The sequence below is a fragment of the Oreochromis niloticus genome, linkage group LG7 (genome assembly GCF_001858045.2).
Source record: "Oreochromis niloticus isolate F11D_XX linkage group LG7, O_niloticus_UMD_NMBU, whole genome shotgun sequence".
Taxonomy (NCBI): Eukaryota; Metazoa; Chordata; class Actinopteri; order Cichliformes; family Cichlidae; genus Oreochromis; species Oreochromis niloticus.
This window is the reverse complement of record NC_031972.2, coordinates 14732257-14756554: the sequence shown is the minus strand read 5'-3', so window position 1 is coordinate 14756554 and position 24298 is coordinate 14732257. Positions and strand designations below refer to the sequence as shown.

The 24298-nt window shown below is 42.4% G+C and overlaps 1 protein-coding gene across 2 annotated transcripts; it reads right to left on the bottom strand.

The window, feature by feature from the left end:
- Window positions 1–1622: 1622 nt before the first annotated feature.
- Window positions 1623–21654, bottom strand: olfm1b (olfactomedin 1b). Of its 2 annotated transcripts, none has more exons than XM_003449665.5 (6): window positions 21124–21654; window positions 14484–14633; window positions 13621–13776; window positions 11375–11594; window positions 6447–6553; window positions 1623–4203 (listed from the first exon to the last, which is right to left on the bottom strand). In XM_003449665.5, exons 1-6 carry the CDS (start codon window positions 21187–21189, stop codon window positions 3529–3531), a joined length of 1374 nt encoding a protein of 457 aa, XP_003449713.1. In that variant the 5' UTR covers window positions 21190–21654; the 3' UTR covers window positions 1623–3528. The 2 variants fall into 2 exon arrangements, with proteins under 2 accessions (XP_003449713.1, XP_003449714.1); XM_003449666.5 differs by lacking the exon at window positions 21124–21654 and adding an exon at window positions 16099–16953.
- Window positions 21655–24298: the final 2644 nt, after the last annotated feature.

The following is a 24298-nucleotide window of genomic DNA, read 5'->3' as shown; positions in this document are numbered from 1 at the left end:
TGGTGTGGAAATGAAAAGACAGAGCAAATATGCAAAATGATGAAATTGAAGGCAACTGTCAGGTTCACAGGCGTATGTTCTGTTGTTGCTGGTGGGGAACTGGGACTATGTGCAGTACAGCGATGTCTCTTGACACACCAATCGCTGTTTAAAGATGCAAATATATTCATCTCCTGAGTGACAGCTCTTCGTGTCAAACACTGCAAGACCTTCCGCTGAGCATGTTTCTTTTTCTGCCTTTTTTTTTTCTTCTCCCTCTGTCTCCCAAATCCTATCTCTAACTCTTTCAGGGGAACAAAGCAGCTTGTGTTGGCCAAGCACTCGGAGTGAAAATAGAAGCAATCATTTATTCATTGATTGAAACATCAGAGGACTAAGAGGCAGTGGGAGAGTGGGAGCAACAAAGAGCGGGAAAAAGACAGAATGGTTGAAGGACAAGAAGTAAAAAGGAGGATGGGAGTAGCGGTAAGTGAAACTGAGTGGAGATCAAAGAAGGGGAGAAAATTCTTAGCGAACATAAAGTGGACAGTGTTGTTTGAAAAAGAAGACATTCCAACAAATAAAGGAAATGTCAAGTGAATAAAAACAAAACACAGATGGTTGTTATTTGAGCTGACAGTAACTTGTAATTTAAAGGAAATGCATAACTGACAGTGCCTGTTGATGCTACGGCGTGCCTCCCGTCTTGGATGAAGATGATCAATTAATCAAGAGTGAAACTTGCTTTGCTGGGAGCGTTCAGGTATATTGACATAATTAACAATAACCACCCCAAGGTCAAACTGTTTAAAAACCAAGGGCTACATCAGATAGCATGTTAACTGTTGAAGCCTTAACATGCAGGACTTGTTTGGAAGGGTTGCCAGGAGAAGGCCTCTTCTCTCTATAATGGACACAGCTTAGGTTTGGTTAAAACCGAACATCTGAAGCACTGTGGTGGAGTGATGATGGTTTGCACTTGTTTTACAGTGACGGGACTTGAGCACCTTGCAATTGTTGAGCCAACTATGAATTCGTCTGTATACCAAAGTATTCTAGAGTCAAATATAAGGGCATGAGTCCAACAGCTAAAGCTTTGAAATCATCATGCAATAGGATAATAAATCCAAAGCACAGCAGCAAATCTACAATAGAATGACGGCAGAAATGCTGTGGATGAACCTTCAGAGAGCCATGCATAAATGAATGCCCACAAACCCGAATGAACTGAAGCATTTAGTTCTTCACATGACTCTAAGTGACAATCAAACTAAACATGACTGACAATAGTTAATAGTCAGATTGTTTAGCAGCAACAACACACTTGGGTGTATTTATTTGAGCAACCATGAGTTTTATTGCTTGCAAATACCACATTTGATTTGGAAGAGCAAGATTATGGTTTTTTTGTGTGTGTGTGGTTTATTTAGGAGCCTCACTTTACTATTTTTAAGCACGCACCAGGGTCCGTAAATGCTCTTTTCCCACAATCCAAGTAAAGCGGGATTGTGTAATCTATGTAATCTTAATGAAGTAAAACCTACAAGGCAGGAAATAAGAGCATTAGCTGTGATGTAAAAGTTATGTCCATGTGAACGGTCACAGGCTTAAGCACCTTTAAGACATGCACTCTTTTCCATTAATTTGGTGGCATTTGAACATGTCGGCTTCATGTCTGAATGAGCACTCTGGTCTCTTTGCTGTAGTATTTGCATCAGCCGTGTTACTAGAGTTGGACTTCACCCAATGCTGGATTCATGCAGCAACATTAACAGGCACACAAAGACTCAACATAGCTTTTGTGAATCTTTTTGAGTTGCCCAGTTCACTTGAGAACACAATAAAACAGTAATAGCATGTCAATAATTACATTTCATCTCACTGTTTTGTAGGCTGAAACATTTTCCCCTCTTTTAGTAATTTTTGCTATTTTTAAAGGTCAGATCTAAACTATTTTGAAACAGAGTGATGAAACCAGCGATTTTATGTATTCTACGTCTAATAGGGACTTAAACTGTACTGTTACACAGCACCTGGTAGCGTTTAAAGGCAGCAATCCGAGCGTCAGATTTCTCTATTTTATTGACACGAATCATTAACTATCTCATCTCAGATACAACACATGTCCAGCAAAGCGCAAAAAGAGTGAAAAGCTTTTGTCCTCAGCAAGAGTATACATTTAAACAGCATTATCCTTCACTAGCAGTGGGGGGATACATGACATGAGACAGGATTTATCCTCTAAAAAAAACCGACTACATGATGTGAATCGAAAATAGAGGGACCTGGTTTCCAGTATACAATACTAGATACATTCTGTTGTTTCTTTTTTTTTCTTTTACTTCAGAGAGATGTGAGCTAGATAGATTCCTCCTACGCAGTCCAAATAAACAAATAGAGAGGCAAAACCGGTGGCAACAGTTACAGAGATACAAAAACGTTAAAAAAAATGATTGCAAAGAAATTGAAATAAACAGAATGAGAACAAAATCGAAGGAAGCAGGAAAAAGGTAAATATCTCTGCAAACCCCCAAATCCCAAAGGCATACTACCTTGTTCCCCCACCCACCCTACCACCCACCTTTTTTAATAGTATCATACAGCAAAAAAGACATTCAGAAGACCGGAGTGATAGAAAACACTCATGCAAAGAAAGCCTTTTTCACACATAGTCACCAACACAGGGAAATCATCTTAAACAACAGCGCTGTCAACAGTCAGTGCCTTCAGGTCTTTTAGTGGATGTTGTTATTGATGTTTTCTGTTTCTCTACAGACTTCTGATTTGCTACGGTACTTAATAAAAAGAATATGACACACAGCATCCATTAGGCTATCAAGTCTTCTGACTAGAGTGACCTCCCGTTTTTTTGTTTTTTTTTTACATTATGTCCATGGGACACGGGGATCCAACAGTTTATTATAACAGTCTTCGTTTCAGGACCCCCAATGACCAAAAGAAAAGTTCAGCCGGGAGGATTTCTGCAGAAGAACTGGAGCCTCAGGAATGAGCTTAGGTTGATATTCCATGATATAAAAAAAGGCGTGTGTTTTTTTGTTTTGATTTTTTTTTTGGCATCTGTTCTTATTCTTTTAAATCTGATATATTTATATCTACTTTTACAGTCATTTTCTATACGGCAAACAATTAAAGAGTTTCATTCCAAAATAAAAGACCCTTTAACAAAATGATGGCAGCTACTAAAATAAAGTCTACTAAGACTAAGAAGTCATGTTGCGACCTTTTATTTACAAAAATGTTTTGCTTTTGACACAATCATCTGCGATAATAACGGATACGGCTTCTTTTTCTTGTTTGTTATTATCAATTTATCACATTTTGGAATGAAACCCTTCAGTTTTAGATATTTTTTCATATGCACATTCACTCTACTTTGCATTCACTGTTGATACAGTCTTTCAGAAATTCTTTGATATCATAAATAGAATGGTCTTCCCATAGAGTCTCTTGGAGCAGATATATTTTTGTATATAGTGAGATTTCCTTTACAGACAATATGTATTTATGGTGTTCGATCCATGTGCATGGTTACAGTTCCTCTGAGCGGATGACATGGAAAAGTGTAACGTTGTAGAGAACCTGGTGACCATTGTTCCAAGCGTAGAGTGCACGGTCACGTGGGTTATAGTCCAACATGGAGATATGCGAGTACTTATTCTGGAAGGCAATGTCGATGTACTCGTAAGTAGAGGAGTTGGTGGAGTAGGCATAGTAGACTTTGGTGCCTCCCGAGTAGCCATTGGTCACATACAGCGTGCCACAGATCATAAAAGACTCGCCGGCACTCCGTTTGGGGTGGTTGGTGGTCCAGCTCTTGATGATCTGCAACGTGTTGGGGTTCAGCTTGCTGATAACAATATTCCCGGCATTCTGATTGGTGGCGTAGACAGCCCACAGTCCTCCCTCATCCACCATGAGGTCAATGTCAGAATGCCCCCCCCAGGCGTAGTGATACGCATTATTGAAGCCCGCGTAGTCAAGCTGCCGGGACTTGCTGATGGAGGAGGTGCGGAAGTCAAACTTGATGATGACGTGGCTCTGGAATTTGTTGAAGTAGATGGAGCCATTGTAGACTACCTGACCTGTTCCTGACCACGGGTGGGGGAGCCGGTGGGACGTGAAGTTGTCTGACGTCATGAAGTCATGCATAGACTTGTACTCCCGCACGAAGCGGTTGTTATGGTAGCCATCCATGTACCAGACCTAAGCATCAAGACGAGAGAGAGAGAGAGAATTAAAAACGCAGCACTACTTCAAAGCTAGAAATGCCTATCATCATCCTTCCTGCGTGCCTTTGTGAATTCGAGAGTCGAGCATGCACATCACACGCGGAATAAATCAAATCACATCGTGAACAAGCATCCCAATTAAGTTAGTGCTGAGACTTCCTTGAGGAGCAGGCGAAGCTGAAATCCATCTACTTCTGAATGCAAACAGTCAGGATGACAGCCGCAGGGTGGCATGCACCTGGCCCCGCAGGGATAATGCCCATCATTCCAGATAAAAGGCCTGTCTCAGCTGCTATGACCCAGCTTCCTGCTGGCCCCTGTGGAGGTGGGCAGAGAGCTCTCACTCCAGAGCCACTGGAGACTCAAATACTTCCTTGGTTACAGTGGGACTGATACACCTAAAGCCCTTCCTCTACCTGGTTATAGCTGCTGTCGTGATTAACTTAAAAATGATTCACATCAAGAAAGAAAGACTCCGCAGGGCCAAAAAAAAGTACTAAGGAAAGGTAAGAAAACCTTAAGATGAAAAGAATTGGGGCAGGCCTGTCTGCTTCCATCAATTAAACTCTGTTTTCCCTTCTCTGCCCTTTGACAGCGAGGAACATCTTTCATGGGTTCTGTTCAAAATGTATTAGTTTCAACCAAAGGAAGTTGCCTTAAGTCTGCTAAAAATAATCTTAGTCAGCAGTAAGCTTCAACCTTGCTGATAAAGAAGTTTGTACCATCAAAATTCTGTGGCCTGTGTTGTCAGAACTGTTAGCCATCAGAAACTGTAACTGTACAGATGCACAGCCGTGTGCAGCTGAAGTTTTTACTCCCTTTGCTCGTGTGCGTTCCATCTCTTATTGATGCATCTAATAAAGCGGGAGCAGAAAGAGCATCTTCACGCTGAGCAGACAAATAAACTTTCTTTATTTCCAACTTCTTGTCAGCTGAGCATCTTCCTGTTCAAATCATATAGATTTATACTTGGTATTTATTTTTAATGTGTTTTAGTAGTGAAGGCAGACCTATTTATTGAGCAAGCAGAAGATGCACTTTGCAAAGGGAAATCAGATGCAATCGACTGCTAAAGTAATAGAGACCAGGAAACAGACCACACATTTCAAATAATGTGGAGATGGAACTACTTACTTATAAATCACATTAGCTCAAGTTGACATACTGATATTACTATTTTGTTTTATTAACAATAAAAAGCCCAGTAATGTTCAGATTAGTATCAAGACATCTGGAAACATTTTATAACACAGCCCACGACTAAAGACATGATTCCCCTGTAATCAAATTAAATGTTGATGTATTTTATTTGGAACTACACTGTTACTATATTTACATGCAATTAGTTAAAGGTAGGTGCACTAGAATAGGGAGGTTAACAGGTCCGGATTTTACAATAGTACATAAAATTAATTTATTATACAGGAAAATAAAATAAAATATTTAATTATTTTAAAGGAAATGAGAAATAATTACATGCAAGTACATTTTAAGTAGTGCCTAAATTATGAGTTTTTTACAGGAAAGGAAACACAAATTGTGCTAAAAGTCATTTTAAGTACTGCGTAAGTAATTTCACATGAAAGGTTGTCAAGTTTAACCCACTCCAAAATATGGCCCATGCCCTGAAAAGTGCAGTGTACTTCCAATGTAAGGTCGGGAATTATATATATTTTCTTATTTTATTGTTCAGAAAAATTGCCATGAAATTATGATGTCCTTACAGTTACTTACATAATAAATTGTGTCGTAACATTGCTTAAGCATTACTTAAATTTACTTAGTGTATAATTATTTCATTGTATCCTCTGAAAACCTGGATTGCTACCTCCTTATTCTAGTGTACCTATTAAGTATCTGTGGGTAAATATGATATGAATATCAATATCCATTTAATTACAGTAGATTTATGCCTTTAGTTACGGGCTGTAATATAAAGTGTTATCAGATTTTGTTTCTGATGGTAATCTGAACAATACTGGGCTTTTTAGTGTTGGCCAGACAAAAGTAGCAGCAGCTGGATTATAAAGTGTTACTAGAAATCTGAAAATAGGCTTGAGAAACTGGAGCCAGTGGTTTCTTTATCTACTAAAGAAGGAAAAAATAAGAAGTGACTTGATAGTTAATGGACTCGTCTTCCTAAATAACACCTGAGCAGTTATTAGGTAAGTGCAGTTTTGATACCCAGCCCACACTGCGTGACTGTGCGCCACATACCCGAGTATCTCCTTCAGGAGCCAGAGGGTCAGTCATCCAGGAGCCAAACCTGGATCCGGACGTCTTGATGGTGATGGGGTCACTGATGCCCGTCAGTTTGCCGCATGCTGCAAGGAAAAAGCGAGATAGGAAACACCCACAGCAACGCCTATTTACACATTTAGACCGAATCACAATTTCTTGCAAAGAATTCATGTCATTTGCTTTAAATCCTGATGAATTTGCCTAAAGGATTCAAAGGGAGTCAAAGTCCAGCTTGTTGCTACGCCTCTCTCTTTGCGTGATGTACTGCACAAGAGGTGCTTATTATTCAGTTCACACATGCTAAAGCCTGTTTTACTCTCTCCATGTGGATGTGTGAAAAAGTGAGAGAAGGAAAGGATAGGAAAGGGAGAGCCTCTGTGTATTCTGTTCCTGCCTGCTACTTGTAAGCTGCTGTAGTGTTAATTAGTGCTGATTGAGGTGTTAAAGAATTTGACAAAACTAACACCGGGCTCTGTGTCCCTCTTGACTGAGAGTCGGTTCGACTAGCGTACCCCTTCTAATGAACACAGACAGGAATGAGAGACGTGATTTTACTAAACAGCAGCTCTCGCAGTGCATCTCTTCATTTAAGCTGCTTTCACACTATATTTTATAAAGACAAGAGTCAATGAGATGGTCTTGACAAGTTAATTTCATCACATCCCAAGTTCATTTGAACAGCAGGATGCAACGACGCCTTTTGTTACAACTCCATCATCTGTCATGCGCTTCATTGCTGTGAAATGTCATTTTTACTCTGCAGTCAGACGGCATCGATTTCATTTGTGTTTTCTCTGCTTATCTTTCTCCCTCGGTTACCTGCCTCCCTCTATCTCATTTCTATCACCCACATATTGAAACTTGTGGTTTTGTGTTAGTGTTTGTGCGTCTCTATGTGCAGCATATGTCGTGCCTGTGAGAATGCGTCGGCATCGCACCTCAGCGGCGGCTGAGAGACAAACACATGGTCACATGAGCAGCATCTACTATTTCCAGTGGGGGCTTGAGTCCCATTACGTAACCCTCAGTGGGATTAGAGACTGCATTAATACGTTGGCCATTGATTTATTTATTTCTTTTCTCTAATCATGCTTCTGTCTTTAGATGACACTACTATTGCAGTCTGCTGGACGGCCAGCTGATGGATCTGGATTCTGGAGTTGTGCGCAAGGTCTAATCCCCTTTTGGCCTGAATATGCCTGGACCGAAGTACAAGGCAAAGCAAATAGAAAACCTAATGGAAACTGGAGCTGATATAACAACAAAGCCCGCCATCAGCCCCAGAAACTTAATTCTGTTCATCTGGACGTAGCATTTTCAGTGGGAGAAACATTTCTTCAGTGTCAGTTGACTGAAGGTTTCCCCAACCTTATAAACAGTACATTTGCATAACGACTGAAACTAGCACCATAGATTAACAGCCCTTAGCCCAAAATGTGACGATTTAGAATTACTACTAGAGGTACCTACATGAACACACTGCTTCTAAGTCTGAATATTTACAGTTATCTTGTTATTCAAATATATTTGTAGCAGTTAGACCACTACAAGGGTCACTTACTGCCATTATATTCAAAGGGCAGAAATCAAACATTTGGATCAATATTTCTAAATCGGTAACAACTTTGAATGAAGGGTCTATAGAATAGAATAAAATCACCCTTTATTGTCATTGTACATTTACAACAAAATTGCAGTGGCCGGTAAAGAGAGGGAGCCGGCCGATGTGATAGAGAGAAGGAAGGTAGAAACTGCACATTGTGTGTGCAAGACACCAGGTGGAAGGGAAGCAAGGACAGGAGTGTCAGAGGTAGATTAAGCTGTTCTATCGTGGCAACGATAGGAAGCAAAATGGATCAGGGGAAGCCTTGAAGGGAGAGTATGTGAAGAATGTTCTGGAGGTAAAGAGAGTCAGACGGGATCATGGGTTTGAAGCTGGAAATCAAAGAGGTGATGTTGAATGTTGTCAGAGAAAAGGGAGAAAGAGAAATGCTGAAGTTGGATGAAGCTGTAAACGGTGTTCCCAGGGGGGAGAGAGAGGGGTGACAGGAGTAGACTTCAATGGGCATGTAGGTGAAGGGAACAGTGATAAGGAGATGTTAGGTAGATATGGTCTTAGACAGATGGTAGTGGATTTTGCAAAAAAGGCTGCAGTGAACATGTACTTCAACAAGAGGGAGGCGCACAGGTCACATAGGAATGGAGGAAGGTACACACACATGGACTATCTTACACAGAAGGTACTGAAAGAGGAAGTGACTGAAGGTAGAGATAATGATGAAGAAGGAAGAATGTTGTGCAGAGTTCAGGGAGGAGATGTGAGAAGTGAGGCTGGACACTAAGGAAGAGGAAAAGGACTTATATGGTTTGGCAAGGCAGAGAGACTGAGGTGAAAAGGATGTGCAGCATGTTGGGGTGATTAAGGATAGAAATGGAAATGCACAAATGAGCAAAGTGCTGAGAGAGAAAAAGGTGGATGGATGAGGAAAGATGGTTAGTGTTTAGTAAGGAGGAAAAGAGGCCCGATGTGAAGAGTGACATACCTATGAAGCTGTGGAGATGTCTAGGAGAGAGGGCCGTGGACTTTTTAACCAGATAAATATAAGTGCATGAGAGGATGTCTGAGAAATGAAGAAGAAATGTACTGATGCAAGGAGGAAACAAGGAAGACCTCAGAACAGGCTGATGAATGTAGTGAAGGAGGACACGCCGAGGGTTGGTATGACACAGGTGGATGTTATATGGGTATAGTATGTGAAGAAAATTTTTCGTACACATGTTTAGCAGGTATGGCTAAATCATAACACATAACATCTTCCTCCAGGTGTCATAAAGAAGTTATCTTGTTTCACAAGTCTATGAGTTCATTTAGGCTACCTAGCTGTAAAAGGCTAATAACATTGTTATATATATAGTCAGTCAGCTACACTGATCGTAATAATTTTAACCACTAATTAGCTATCCACTTAGTTTTAATGTGTGGAGAGGGAAAGAAGCCCCCACCGCTCTAAATTACAAAAAGATTTCATTGAAGAATTAGTCTTAAGAAAAGGAGGAGGGTTCATTAAGGGAAAGAGAGAAGGTGATTTTGGTGAGCTGTTTAAAATGACAGAAATAGTCTAATTTTGTTCTTTAAAGCTAGAATATAAAGGGAAACCAGTGGCAGCAGAGCAGGTAGCAGAGGGCTCGATGTGCCGGAGTGACCTTCCTGCTTCATTCATCAGCATTTCAGTGTGAAAAGACTGGATTTGCCTGAAGCTCTCAGTGCCTCCACAGTGCTGGGGCACAACACAAGGTGATTTATTTATTTGATTATTGCCCAGCAAGCTGGCATGTCCTCTTGATCGATGGCCATTGTGTCCCGGCAGCCGTTGGGCTGTTACTTTCTCCGGCACAAAACAGCTTGAAGGACAGCTCTGTGGGGACCCTAGTTACTCTCTTTCACTTTTCCCACTCGCCTTCACTTTATCACTCTCTCTCTCTGTCTCCTTCCCAATACCAGCTTCTATTAAATTCTCCTGTCTGTTAAAAACTTTGCTCTATTTTTTTTTCCTCTCCATGTTATTATTCAGATGCAAATGCTGCGAGTGACCTTCGCAAGCTTAATCTAAGTAATGCAAGTGTACCGGACTGTATTTGGTTGCACTACGCATGAGTGCGTCTGCAATCGTGTGAAGATGAAAGGAATAGCCACCCTCTGTTCTGCCTGAGCCAGTCTCTCGCTGGGTGACCTCACCTTTATCTCATCTGATCTTGTGCACGCACACACACACACACACACACACACACTTAGTCATTCCCGCTGGTCCCTGCTCTCCTATCTTTGGCAGCCTGACCATAGATGTGTGAGGGGTGGCATGTTAATTGAACTGGGAGTGAAAACACAGAAAATACTCCAGGCTGGTGGGTAGTGGAAGCAGATGTGGCAAGGAAAAAAAAAGAGCAGTGTATGCTGAGATAAAGAATGGCACGAGAAACAACTGGTGATCTGAGATTAGGTGTGCGTTTTTGTAGTCTCTTTATTCACTCTTAATCCCTTCAGAGCGTGTTGACTATCTGTTTTCATTCCTTTCTTTTTTGAAAAAGGACAGTCGCCAGTATAACCAAAAGCTTTTCTTTCTTTCTGTCATCTTCCGCTGTGCATAATTTGAAACAGGGACACAATATACCCGCGATGTGCCGCGTGCAAGTGTCCCTGCTCTCGTAATATATCTTAGTCAGTGTAGTGTGGGTGTGCATCTATTAGCACTGTGGGATGTGACAGAGGTGTGAAAAGATTCAGACAGGGGGTAAAAGCAAAAAGATAGGATGTGATGAGAAATCGCAGACTAAAAGATGAAGCAGCTCGGTAGCTCTCGTCATCCTTAACCATCCCTGGGTGCGTGCAGGTTGTTTAATTGTGTATTTTTTTAGCATCCTATTTGATTTGATCATCCAAGTAAAAAAGATTGCAGTGTGCCAAAAAAGTGTTAAAAGGTAGGTGTGTTGAAAAGAAGGAATCCAAAATATGAGGAACCCAGAACCCATTCAGGGGTTGTTTCTTTGCAGAAAGGGTGAATAGGATTTATAGACAGTACTAACAGCAGAGAACATGCATAGCCATGTTGTGGACTTCCTTATTGGATTACTTTCATTTTTCAAGAGTAGACCCAAGATAAAGACCCGCATGTACAGATTAGAACCATAAGATGCACTGTTGTTTTAATACCGCTGAATTATGAATTTTAGTGGTAGAGCGTTATAGCCACGTGTGATCTTCTTATCATGTGTTCTGTATCGTGTCAGTATGCCTGAGGATCTCTTTCTAGCCATTCAACGTACTCGTGTATGTCAGTGGGCTTGTTTGTGCATGCATGTGTTTGAAGCAAAGTGTGTGCCAACAGCCAATAACTGTCTGTGCCTACCTAATTTTTGCATGCATGCTCGGAGTCTCTCCTCAAGATTTGACACTCTGTTGTGGAGCTCCTCGTAGTCATAGGCCCCCATCTCCTCCTGAAGTTCGCTTAGAACTGACGTCAGATTCTGGACCTCCTCCTTAAACTGCAATACCAATTTGGCATCGGCTTTGTACTCCTCCAACACTGGTATCAACGGTCTAAGCTCCTCCATTTTCGCTTTTATGGCCTGAAAGGGTTAGAATAAGCTCGGTTGAGTGTCATGCGCGGCAAAAAGGAGAGCCCGCTGTCCATAAAAGAAAAGAAAAGAAGGGGAAAATAAACCAAAACACCTGTCTGAACCTGACTACTCTAACTCTATCCTGCCTCTTCTCTCATCTCGCGACCCCCGCCCCCTGCTTTTGCGTGTTCCGTGTCCTGTGTTCTGTGCGCGTGAGCTGCGGTGTTCTGTCTGTGCAGGTGTGTGTCTGAGCGGACAAACCCAGAAAATACTCTCCACCCGCTGTGACGAGCAGAGCAGGTGGCTCCGTCCCGGAAAGTGACCAGCCGATAAAAAGCAAGCCCTCGGTACACCGACAACAATTGGGAAAGCTCTTTATTGGTCATCATCGTTTAAAATGCAACATCGTATTAAGGGTTACATGCTTTTACATGTCACACACAACAAAGTGTCTCGAATTGTACGTCTATAGTTTTTACGTAAAGATTTGTTGAATAACCAAATATGCATTGACAAAAGCCAAAGGAAAATAAATGAAAAACAGCAATTAATAATAATAATAATAATGATAATAATAATAATAATAATAATAATAATAATGTATTTACGTTTTAAAAAAGCTTTTAGATGGAAAACTTTGACAGCAGTAACATGCAGGAAGAGATCAGTGGTGGGTTGGTTTGGGAGAAGGGTGGGGTTTCTTAGTCTTAATGGTGCTAAAGGTAAATTAACTGTTTGACGCCCAAATGCTCTCAGTACTGTGGCCCAGTTCAGGGGAATCTGGAATTGACCTGCCTCTTCTTCACCTGTGGCTCTCTTTACATGTCTTAAAGTTAGCCCTGCAAGCAAGAAAATGACAAACTGTTGACAGGGGCTAGAGCTTGCTAACCTATCTAACAGACACACAGACAAACACACTTAGTATATGCAATTAAGACATGTTACAGAAAAAAAAAATGCACACATGCACTGAAAGGCGCTGGCAGCACGGGACTGCTGAGCATGCATGATTGACAGGATTGCAGCAGTGCGGGTGGTGATGGTATGAACAGCCGTAGGAACACAGGCACGCTTAAATTAGTCTCAGTAACTGCAAACAGGGCTGGGTGTTAACCATACTCCATAATCAGAGGTGGCACTGAATTTTTTGTGACCTTTTTTTTTAAAAATGTAGACCTGTTATCACTTATGTGTTGCTCAATAGAAAAATAAATGTCAAAACTGTTGATTACTTTACAGTTATGAAGATTCCTCACTCCACAGTCATCAATTATAGTTCAATTCAATCTTATTTATACAGCGCCAATTCACAATAACAGTCACCTCAAGGCGTTTTATATTGTAAGGTAGACACTCTGCAATAATACAGAGAAAACCCAAACATTCAGACTACCCTCTATGAGCAAGCACATGGCAACAGTGGGAAGAAAAAACTCCCTTTTAACAGGAAGAAACCTCCAGCAGATCCAGGGTCAGGGAGGGACAGCCATCTGCTGAGACCGGTTGGGGGTTGAGGGGAGGAAGACAGGACATAAAGACACGATAAATCCCTAAAGCTCTAGTAAAATCTAGTAAACACTCCTGTACCCTGTTTGCAAAAAAGGTTCATTAACATGTGGACACTAAACCCTAAAGAAAATCTCCTTGGAGGGTTTAGTGTATACTAGATGTTGTCAAGGAGGTTTGTCCCAGTGTGCAGAGATCTTTGTGCCCATCGTTCACAGTGACTGTAATTCATGTAAGATATCTTCTTAAATCTCCTCCAAGCCCAGATTCTCTATTTAACGTGATTTTTTTAATGAGTTGAAACAAGAATATGAATTATAGCATTTTGTGTATTGATTTATTTTGCCTCTTTAATTATCCATGCAGATTTCTTGGGATGCAATATGGTGATTTAGGCAATTCTGAGTTCTCTCCACAGTGGAAACACTCACACATGAAATGGGTAAGGCGGCTGGCTTCTAAGTGAGCTAAAGAAGCAGCTATGAAGGAATGGCGCTTGGATCGATGGCTCGAGAAGCGGATCTTTTACCTTGTATTGCTTGGCGATGTTCTGCTTATGGTTCTCCTCCACCTGCCTAAACTTGGTCTCCAGACCACGAAGCTGAACTTCCATCTTCTCTACATACTGCAGGTCCCTCTGGGTGCGCTGGTCCAGCACCTGGATGGACTGGGTCATGTTCTGGACCTGTACGAATGAGCAAGAGTGGTTGAAGAAACAATCTCCGTCTGCATTGTAATTAGAATAGGAGACGCAGAGAAAAGGCAACAGACTTTACAATATGTTGCGTTCGGCTTGGCGTTCGTCTCACAGTGATTCACAAACTCTGACATCAGGCCAACTAGTCAGGGGCCTCAGACACATGGCGCAAGTGTAGGATGCATACTGTTCAGACATTTGTTTTCTCCAGATCTGATGTGGTCCAGAAACATGGCTCATCTTTTATTCATTAGGAGGTATCTGCTGTTGTCAGTAGCTGTAACTGTAGTGCTGGCTGCTTACAGTATATGAATGAGCAACTTAACCTGCAGGTTTTTATGAATGTGCTTCTGTAAAATGGGGGAAGCTCCCAGTGTATGGGCACTCAGCTGACTGCATCATTAGATATCATCTAATTACAAATAAGCTGTCTCTTGTGATGCCTTGGGTTTTCGTGAGCTCATTAGAGCAAGACTCCTATTCTTGTCCAGCAGGCAAAAGACCACAAACATGAGCATATAGATATATATATATACATATATATGTATATATATATGTGTGTGTATGTGTGTGTGTGTGTGTGCGTGTGTGTGTGTGTCTTTGTGTGTGACAAAAGGTCAAAGGAAGTAAAGGTGGGTCCCCTGGGTCACACTGTGTGACTTTTGATGGCTGCAGAGGAGTTAGGTGATAATTACCTTCTCCAGCAGCTGTCTCAGTTGTTTGGTACGGGCATCTCGTGAGCACATGGACTGCTGGGGTGCCACCACAGTGCAGACACACCTTCCCTCGCTATCCTGGGCTGAACTGTACACCTGCCACGACTCCTCTGGGTTTGCTGGCAACACCTGAAAACAAAGGCATATATAAGGGGAAGGGAAACAATAAAAAGACAACAGGGTAATGTTTCTTTTTTTGGGGGGGTGGGGGTTGCCACGCAACAACCTCCTCATGTTTATCCATGAAATGACAAACGTGGAAAATTTACTGCTATTTTTTCTTCTTTTTCTTTTATCGCTTTATTATATTTATCACCATCAGGACGCCACACCTTTAGGCTCCACCCATTCTCGCCACTATCACCTGTGTGTTTTAAAGCAGCCAATGGTTGACAGCTGAAGCCTGTCCAGTCATTCAGGGTTGGGTGTGTGTGAAACCTCAGAGTATAATGTATGACGTCAAGAACATCCCCCCCCTTCGCCTTCCCTCCCCCGCCCCGATAGATAACACTAGTTATTAACCTGCTGACGGGACGACGGCGAGGATGGGGGAAGGGGGGTGACTTTGACAAAGCCATTCATCAATGCATCAGCGAGAAAAGAAAAAAAAAAGATCACTGGAGAGACCTGCTGATTAGTGAGAAGGAGCGACTTCACGTGAAAACCAAAACGGAGCAATCAGCCACTGTCAGTCTGTCAGTCAGCTGCAGTTTTCTAGCAAAGGATGCGCTGACAAAGAGAACCACCAGCAAGCGCCCATCTTTGTAGTACTCAGTGTAGTAATCAGCACTGTTACACAGCTCCCTGTAAGAAAACAACTAATTGTTAACTAAACCCCCCCAACGTGTGATATGTGCAAAAAAAAGAGCCATAAATCATTAAAGCAAAAATGATTACAAAAAATATGACATTCAAGATTAAACTCTGTTCCCCGAGTTTAGTGAATTTAATATTTACACAGAACAGCCTTCAGCGTTCATTGCTCTGAATATCGCTGCAAATCATCCACTTATAATATTACCCTGGCACAAACACAGCTCCGAGAGTGCCAGGAAGCCTGACAGGGAAACGCTTCATTTTGACTCTCATTCACACACACACTCACACACTCACACACACGCACACACAGTGAAGGATAGAAAGAAAGAATGAAGGCTCCTGCTGTTACAGAGCGAATATATAAGACTCCTTTGAAAAAAAAATTTCCACGCCATTCATTTTGCAACACCGCGTCTCTTCACATTTGCATCCACATCAAAACTACCAAATGATAACTTTTCATTAGTGCGGGATGCTCATATCAGCAGTAGCAGAGGGGCAACTGGAGCAACATCAAACGCAAGAAGGAACGAATGTATTACGCTCTCTCCAAGTCTTTTATTTTCTTACTCTTGCAGGCGCGTGAATTTCTGCTCTAAATTAGAAACCAAAGGCACCCACGAGAGAAGCTCTGTGACTATATCTGGACTGGATTTTAATTGCGTTCATCTAGAGAGGAGGGAAATTTATTTCTTAATTATTATTAGGATTTATTTATTTATTTTCCCTTTTTTCCTTTTTAAGCCAGTCACTGGCAGTAAACAGTGAAACTCACTCCTGTGCTCCGGTCTGGGTACCCTCCCTGCGCCGCCGTGAGCCTGGTGGTGTTGAGCCCCACCAAAGAGGGGAGGGTCTGCGACATCCAGTTGGTAATCATCGCCATGGTGCTCAGCACGACGCCGATCTTCAGCAAAGGCACCGACATCTTTTGCGCTCTGCTATTGACTTTTTCTTCTTCTTCTTCTTTTCTATTTAAGTCGTCTTCATTCTACAGACTCCAGGGAGAAACGAGAGAGGCGAGTCGCGGTGCCCAGAGCATCTCCGTGTTTCACCCGGGACTCCGGCTCGGCTGCTCTTTTTTGGACATTTCCACGGAAGCTCCGGTGGCAGAGCGAGACTTGGTGGGTCGGGACGGAGAGCAAAACTGCACGGCGCGATCCGGTGCACGGATAAAGTGAGAGGAGGGGGGCTAAAAGCAGCAGCTGGAGACGTCCTCTGGATAGCTCCTCTGCCCGCGTTGTCCCGCACACTGCCGCCTCTCCGGTTCGCCGTTACTATTTCGTTCACGCCCGACGGTCCGCCTCCTGCCTTGCTGCGCTCTGTGATTAAGTGCCACTGACTACACACACAGGCGGCTCCAAATGGATGTGAGGAGGAAGGAGGAGGTACTACGGATCTATCTATATCACCAGACGCAATGATGTCAGCCAGGTTGGGTCCGTTCGTGGTAATATCTGGGATTGCGCCTGAAGTCGCTCATAGTTGGGTCGACACTAACTTGTCCCCTGAGGGAATGGCAATGAGCAGTGCGACCGAGGTCGGCCCACAATGATGCTGAGGGATTATTTATAGCAGCAAGCAATGTCATTTCTTTCTCCACAGCCCACCCCTCAAAAAAGGAGGATTAAAGGCACTTGGACACAGGCGCAAACATCATCGCATCCTGTAGGGTAACCATTGTTAACTAAAACAACCACTGCAGCAGTAGTCGAGTGTGTCACACTCACACACACGCACACACACACACATAAACGTAGGGTGTCGCACTGCAATGGCAGTGATGTGGCAGGGCTCGGAATATGTTTTATTGATGGGATACTGGAGGCTTCAGCCCAAAACAAAGGATGAGCCTTTGATTCGTGGAACTCTGGCGCCACCGTGCAACAGATTCTGGCATTGCTGAAAAAAAAGATAATAATTTAACTAATAATAATAATAATGATAATACTAAATCTTTAAAATGCAAGCAAGAAAAAAAAGACGTTTACAGGAAAGCGGTTGATTACTACAAAAAGAAAACCATCCTTAGTGTTTTTATTTTTTCCTCATCTATTGATTATTTTTAGGTCTTCAAATATTTTAGGCGTGTTTTCAAAGCCAGTCTGATTTTGTCTTTTTCAGCAGGTGTGTTTTATTTTAACAGCTGGCTATAGCTGCTCAGATAATACCAGGAAACTTCCAGAGCCTGAGTCTACACCAGCAGATCTATGGGGCAATGCTCCAGCCTATGGGCTAAATTGTAGTACTGCATGATACATGAGGTCCCCCGGAATAGCAAAGAGAGGTTTGGGCTATTTCTGTCACCTCCATAATGCATTTCACTGGTGAACTGAAAAGCTGAGAGGAAAGTCTGCGCTCTCTGCACCTCTGTGTTCCTCTTACTCTTTGTCTGTTTCGCTCTCTGGCTGCTCTTAATCTCTCAACACTTCTCCCTGACCTTTGAGGTGAGAACTCAAAAAGAGGCGGCTTCAACGTGTTGCAGGGATCAGCTTCACTCGGGTCCTCACCTTGTGTGTTGCAGTGCAGTTCAGCAAAGCGCAGCAGGGGGTCTCTAACAGCAAAGCTTTGTAAAGCATGGATTTATTTAGGGTTTCAGGCTTCACTAGTGTGGATTCCACATCATTCCAAAGCTAGTGACCCCCACATTTAGTAGGGGCAGTTATTTAATATACAGTGATCGGCACTGAAGCAAGAGGAAGGCCACATGTGCTCTTTTAAACTCACCGATCAGTCGTTGACCTGCCAGAAAGTCAGACAAATCAAAATCTTTTATTAGAACTCCTCAGTAGCCAATCAGTGCTTTACACATGCCTACAAGACCTCAAGTGGATGGATGTACTGGAAGCATTTGCACAGTTTTAGTTATACAGGTTAATGCAATAACCCTACACAAATACAAATTTGATGGAGAGGTGTTACTCGAATTATATATAATCCTTTTTATCTTTACAAGAATGTGGTTTGTGTTTTGTGGGTTTGCCTTCATTAATGTCACTTTGCAATACAAGATGTGTAGATGTACCACGTCAAATAAAGAAGCGCATCCGACCACAACAAAAATCACCAAATTGGAGACCCAGAAGTTACCAGAAAACATTTAAAAGCTGAGCATTAGCAGAAAAGGTGGTCTTCCACAACCACATGCTGCTGTAGTTTGTAGTGAGCTGATGTTTATATTGCATGCCTACAGCAGGATAACCACTCTGTCACATTCAGTATCCAGTTTAATAAAGCAGTGAAGGGGGAAAAAAAATCACATTTCCAGCCTGCAAGTGCACTACAAAATGCACCGTACCTCCACCTACTCTTCTTCTGCTCTCACTCTCTCTCTCCCCTTTGCTTCATCGCTCAGCCAGCCATACTGAATAATAAATAGCTTCAACCCCGGCTGCCAATCACACCACGCATATTGCAATTCAGCTCAACTCCATCTCTGTGTTCTCACATAAAATCTGATTGATTTTTCTTTCTTTCTTTTCCGTACATTAAAAATCCTTAACGGTTTCACAAGGTTTCTTTTGTTGGAGCTTTTTTTTTTTTTTTAGCAGAAAGAGGCAGACATGTTGGCAGCTTTCCACTTAAATGAGAAAGAATAGCTGTGTTATTTTGTGTCAGAGTGGTTGTAAGAGTGTGCGACATGTGTTGATAGTCTGTTTTTTGTAGGATGATCATTGGATGAGAACTGACTGTTATAACTGCTTCATCTGTTCTTCAGGATGTGGGTTTGCAGCTCGGGGTTGAGCCACTAGGTGAGGAACAGATGCCGTTCTGGCTGCTTACTATTCTCCTCTATGTGAAGGCTAGTCAGTCGCCAAATCCTTCGGCAGAGTGGGGGATAGAAGGTGAATGAACGTGGGCAGATTTAAAAAAAGAGAGGTCGTCGCTAATCAGGCATCCCCCCGCTACTTTGGAGAGATGTAAAGAAAAGAGCTGTGGCCGCCCCACGCTGTCTCAAACTGCGTGAGAAGCAAGGTGGTTAATGTGGCCATTATGAGGGCGTCATTGTTCGGCATCACAGGTTGAGGGCGTGCTGCTTGGGTGGTTTTTTTCCCTTTTTTCTTCTTCTGATGAGTAATCTGGCAGTGAAAAGCTCTCTATCTTTTAGAGTCTAGATCCACCTCTCACTGGATATATTTTGGCCTTCAAACCGGGAGGCGATGCGGAGAGGCCCGGCTGTCCAACAGCAAAAAATGGACTGCAGGTTTCCAAAGCAGGAGTAGAAATAGGGCCTGTCAGTGTATTTTGTCTTTGTGGTCTTCTGGAAGGGAGCTGACAGGTATTTCTACAGGCTAATATGGACTTACCTTTGAACAGATGACACACACTTCTCAGGCCATCGTGGAAAAACTGTCACTGTAACTTGGGGCCGCGCATCGCCACGTGGGACTTGAAGAGAATGTCATGAAAATCGCCATGATTTTCCACTCCCCTCCCACTTGATGGCTTTCATCAGACTGTCCAAACTGACCCCGATTTGTCAGCGTTTCTGTGCACTCTGCAGCTGAGCTGTAATGTCCGGCCCCATATTTCGAACTTGTTGCCTCAGTACAGAAAAAAAAGACTAAATGTACACCAGTACTAACTCTGTGTAAGGTTATAGCTTTGATCAAATTACAAATCAAATACCAGCTAAATGTCAAAACCAGGCTTATGTTCTCTGAATTAAAAAAGAAAAAAAAAGTTTGCCTCACAGCTCGCTGACATTTCTCATAAAATTGTGGAAATCAATTGCTGGCATATTTCTGTCAAAGTGGTATAACGCCAATATTGTTCTAACACGTTGTTGCCAGGGCCAGCGGGGCTTGCAGCAACCTACTTCTAACACATTGTATTGAGTCTGTCGCTTGGATTATATCACGGATACATGTTTACTGATAGTACCTCAGTGTCACTCTGTCACTTTTATTTGTTTTCTGTGGCCTCTAATTAGCAGCCGCAATTGAATTCACACAACAGAGAATTCCAGAAGTATCACTTTGTGCTCGCGCAAAGACAACTAAATGCTCAAATTCTCCACGGCACGGCCCTGAAATAAATAAACCCACTTCCTCACTCTCTCCCCAACCACCAAAGCCTGTTGTTTGTGATCATTTACAAAGCAAGCAATTTGCTGCAACAGTATCTGCTTTATGCATTCCTACAAATGGTGTTTAAGCACACCATGAAGTAATTCATAGTTCCAGTAAAGAATCCCACATCTGCACTTTAGTGATGGGCAGTGTTTAAAAACTACTGAGCTGAGTGGCTTTACATTGCTGGACTCAAGTGTTTGCTTCCCTTCACAAAGGCACCAGCAAGTCACACTGTGGTCACAGAGCATGCTCAGAACACCTTCTATGAGACTCTGCATTTGGTTGTGGAGCCCCTCTTTTAAGAGCATCCTTCAACAATGGCCTCCCCCCACCACACACACGCACACACATAATGCTACAGGCAACCTGTTCTGTCGTACTAGGATGGTGCTGCAGCTGATTAATCTGACCAGTTGATGATGAGGAAACTGACCGACCGTGCAGTCCTCTCCCTCTATCTGGCCCGTTTGTCTGAGGCACTGAGCGGGGGGCTCTCCTGGACCTGCCCGCGCCCTGTCAACCACAATGTATTCACATCGTGTAATCCCGCCCGTTAATCTGTTTAAGCTGGGGTAGGTTGTAGAGGGCTAATTCACCGGGCTCTTTCATGCGAGGTAAAGCGGGTAATCTCTTACTGGATCTGGGGCCAATTAACCGCTACTTCGAGCTTTTTTAAAAAAAAAACAAGAGGTGGAAAAATGGCGTTAAAAAATTAAAAATCAACCTACTTGGGTGAGTTCTGTGCCCATGAAGATGAGGAGAATCAGAGTCAGGAGCTTGCTCGCAGGCTGCATCTCTTGCCTCCGGTGTGAGTAGACCAGCGGTCTCACATGCAGATCGAGTCCCTTTGCGTCCCCCCGCACAGCAGTCCTTTCCGCTCGGCTCTCTTCTCGCTCTGCAGGTCGCCCGATTCTTTCCTCTCTTTTTTTTTTATTATTCTTATTCCTATTATTGTTATCGCGGTTGTTATTCTTTTATCCCTTAGCAGCCCGGCGGCAGACAGCAACAAATCTGTTTGACGGAATCGTCTCTGTGCATATTCATTTCATATCTGGAGCCTATCTTCGGTGCCTCTCCCTTTCGGTCGTGGCCGCACTTATTTATCGCTGCGACGGACTGTGGTGAACATTGGGCTGAAGGCGCGCGAACACTTTCGGATACACACGCTATAAACCTTCACTCTGATATCGCCAAAAGTTTACCTCCCCGCCTCAAGCTTGCCGTATAAGCTCTCGATGAAAAAAAAAAAAAAGAAAAAAAAAGGAGGAGAGTGACGGCGCTGTTCATGGTCCTGAAAGCGGAAGCTGCATCGCCGAGAGAGGGAGATTTAAATTGGCAAGCGAGCACAAGGGTGGAAGGCTTTCCAAGATCATTTGCTGCCAGATAATCCATCACAGTAAAGAATTGAGATTTATTCTTTGCTGACTTTAATGCCAATCACAACCACTAATAGATTCGAGTAATTTAGTAATTTCACAATAAAGCACAGCTTTGACTGTCTGAATATAGGCCAAGTTATATAATAGGAATGTATAGGCACAGGCTAATGCATTCAGCATTCCCCTGTGCATTGTTCTTTCCTGACACAGTAGCTATTTATGTATTGTGTAGGCTTAACAAAGAAAAAAACAACAACAATGCTAGTAATTTAAAAGTCACATATGAAAACACAACCTGGGGAAACAGAATATGAAAAATGGGGTATGGATGGATCTAGCAAACGGGTTTGACCATGCATTGTTTTTATACATTAACTACAATTTCTTATATGCCTAGGCTTGGATTGGATATTAGGCCTATTGGTCTTAATATCCAATCACACATGTATATCCTTTTAACTTTTACAGATTTACAAGGGGAAGGAAAACCCATCTAAATCCATATTTTCTCAAATACATCCTCCATATTCCTTAATTTGTGTTTGTTTGTTTTAATTATAACTTATTTTTCTTGTATCTTCACCCCCAACTGGTGGCAGCAGACGGCTGCCCCTCCCTGAGCCTATTTCTGCCGGAGGTTTCTTCCTGTTAAAAGGGAGTTTTTCTTTACCACTGTTGACAAAGTGCTTGCTCTTGGCACCCTTATTTTATCTAAGCCTAGTGGCAGCTTTTTCCACAATAATATGTTCCACCTTTAAACTTAGCTCCTCTCCTCCCTGGGCCTGGTTCTGCTGGAGGTTTCTTTCTGTTATGAGGGAGTTTTTCCTTCCCACTGTCACTAAATACTGCTAAAAGGGGTCTTCTCACTTTGGGAAGTTTTCTCTTTATATTGTAGGCTCTTTACCTTACAATATAAAGTGCCTTGAGATGAGTGTTGTTGTGATTTGGTGCTATATAAATAAAGCAGAATAGAATTAAATTGAATTCAACTGAACTGAATTGTAAGCACTACACAAACTATCAAAACATATAACAAAATCTACTCTGTTATAATGAAATAAGCGTTTTCAGCTACGAGAAATTGGTAATACAAATTGCATTTCACTTTACCATATCAAGTTTCTACCAAACACCTGGATTCAGATTGAGTTGGCTTGACATATGGCCACAGGTTTCCTCCAGAAACAGAGTAACATAAATTTTGCAGGGTCTCTCTGCCAGTGATTTTCACATCATCCTCAGAGCGCAGTGCTGTTCGCAGTATATTGCAGCATTTTTATGGCTACCCACAACCATTGCCCAGAATGTGTTTATTCCTACAGTAGAGCACAGTTTTAATGAGAAACAGTATGTAACTGTCAGAAGTTGGTCGTATTCTTACAGCAGATTGTTACAGTGTTTACTGATGCCTTTCCATGTAAACATTGTAATGTTTAGCAGATTCAGCTGATACCGATTTCTCCACCACTGATCATTTATTAGTTGTTAATCACTTTTCTTATAATACTGGCTCCCAAAAGCAACTGTGACAATGATCTCTTTCCTCCATAAAGACGACATTTGACAACTTCCCCTGTACCCTTATTGAAGAACTTTGAAACCTCAACATGTATCAATAAAGCCCTTGTTTGATAACCATTAGAAAAGTTTAGTTTCCAAGGGTACCCCTAGTAAGTGATATAGGCAATGCTGACCCTCACTAATTTCTGATGCACACCGAGTCATTTTGTTCAGGAAGCAGGCCTGAAATACGACAGAAATAGCTCAGATCAGAAAAGACAAGCTTGGGTTGTTCTTAGCAGGTGCCCGAGGGGAAAGCCTTAGCTTTATAAAAAGATAAGTAGCCGAAAGGGCTCAAATCTGTTCCACCACTTGACTACTTGAATGTTTCTTCCAACCTGGGATCAGATTTATGAGTCATTTCAATTAAATCCACTGCACACTACATGCACTTGGGCCATTTTAATAATGCCGTCTGATTAGACTTTCCTTCGTAGAGGCAGTGCTTGATTGACAATTCCCTAATCCTCCCGTTAATGTTGTAGCACCTGTTAGGGTTGGACAGATCTTAATAATCTTTCATGGAGCCTGATAACTTCCAGTAATTCCAGTTTTAACGCACACTCACCTTCCACAGCCTTATCATGAGCAAAGGTTTCATCAGCCAGAATAAAGTGAAACTACCTGCGAGGAAGGGAGAGCACAGCCGAAATCCTCGGTTGCCACGTTATATGTGAATAATTTAATGCCAGGTTTTCGTTCTCAGTGGTGTTCATGTGTGTGTGCCCTGTGATAGGTATGCGCTCTCTTTCTGTGTGGGCTGTACAATACTTATCCCATTGTGAATGCCAACAATAGGCCTTTAATTGGGTGGTCATGTGGTTCCGAAGCTGTTCTGTTTCAGACTATGTGAACCACACATTACACTAACAGCTCCAGTGGCCTGGAGCTAAAATAAAATCTCATTTATTGACTTCAAGATGAATAAATGACTTCAGAAATGCCATCAGGGTGAATTTACATC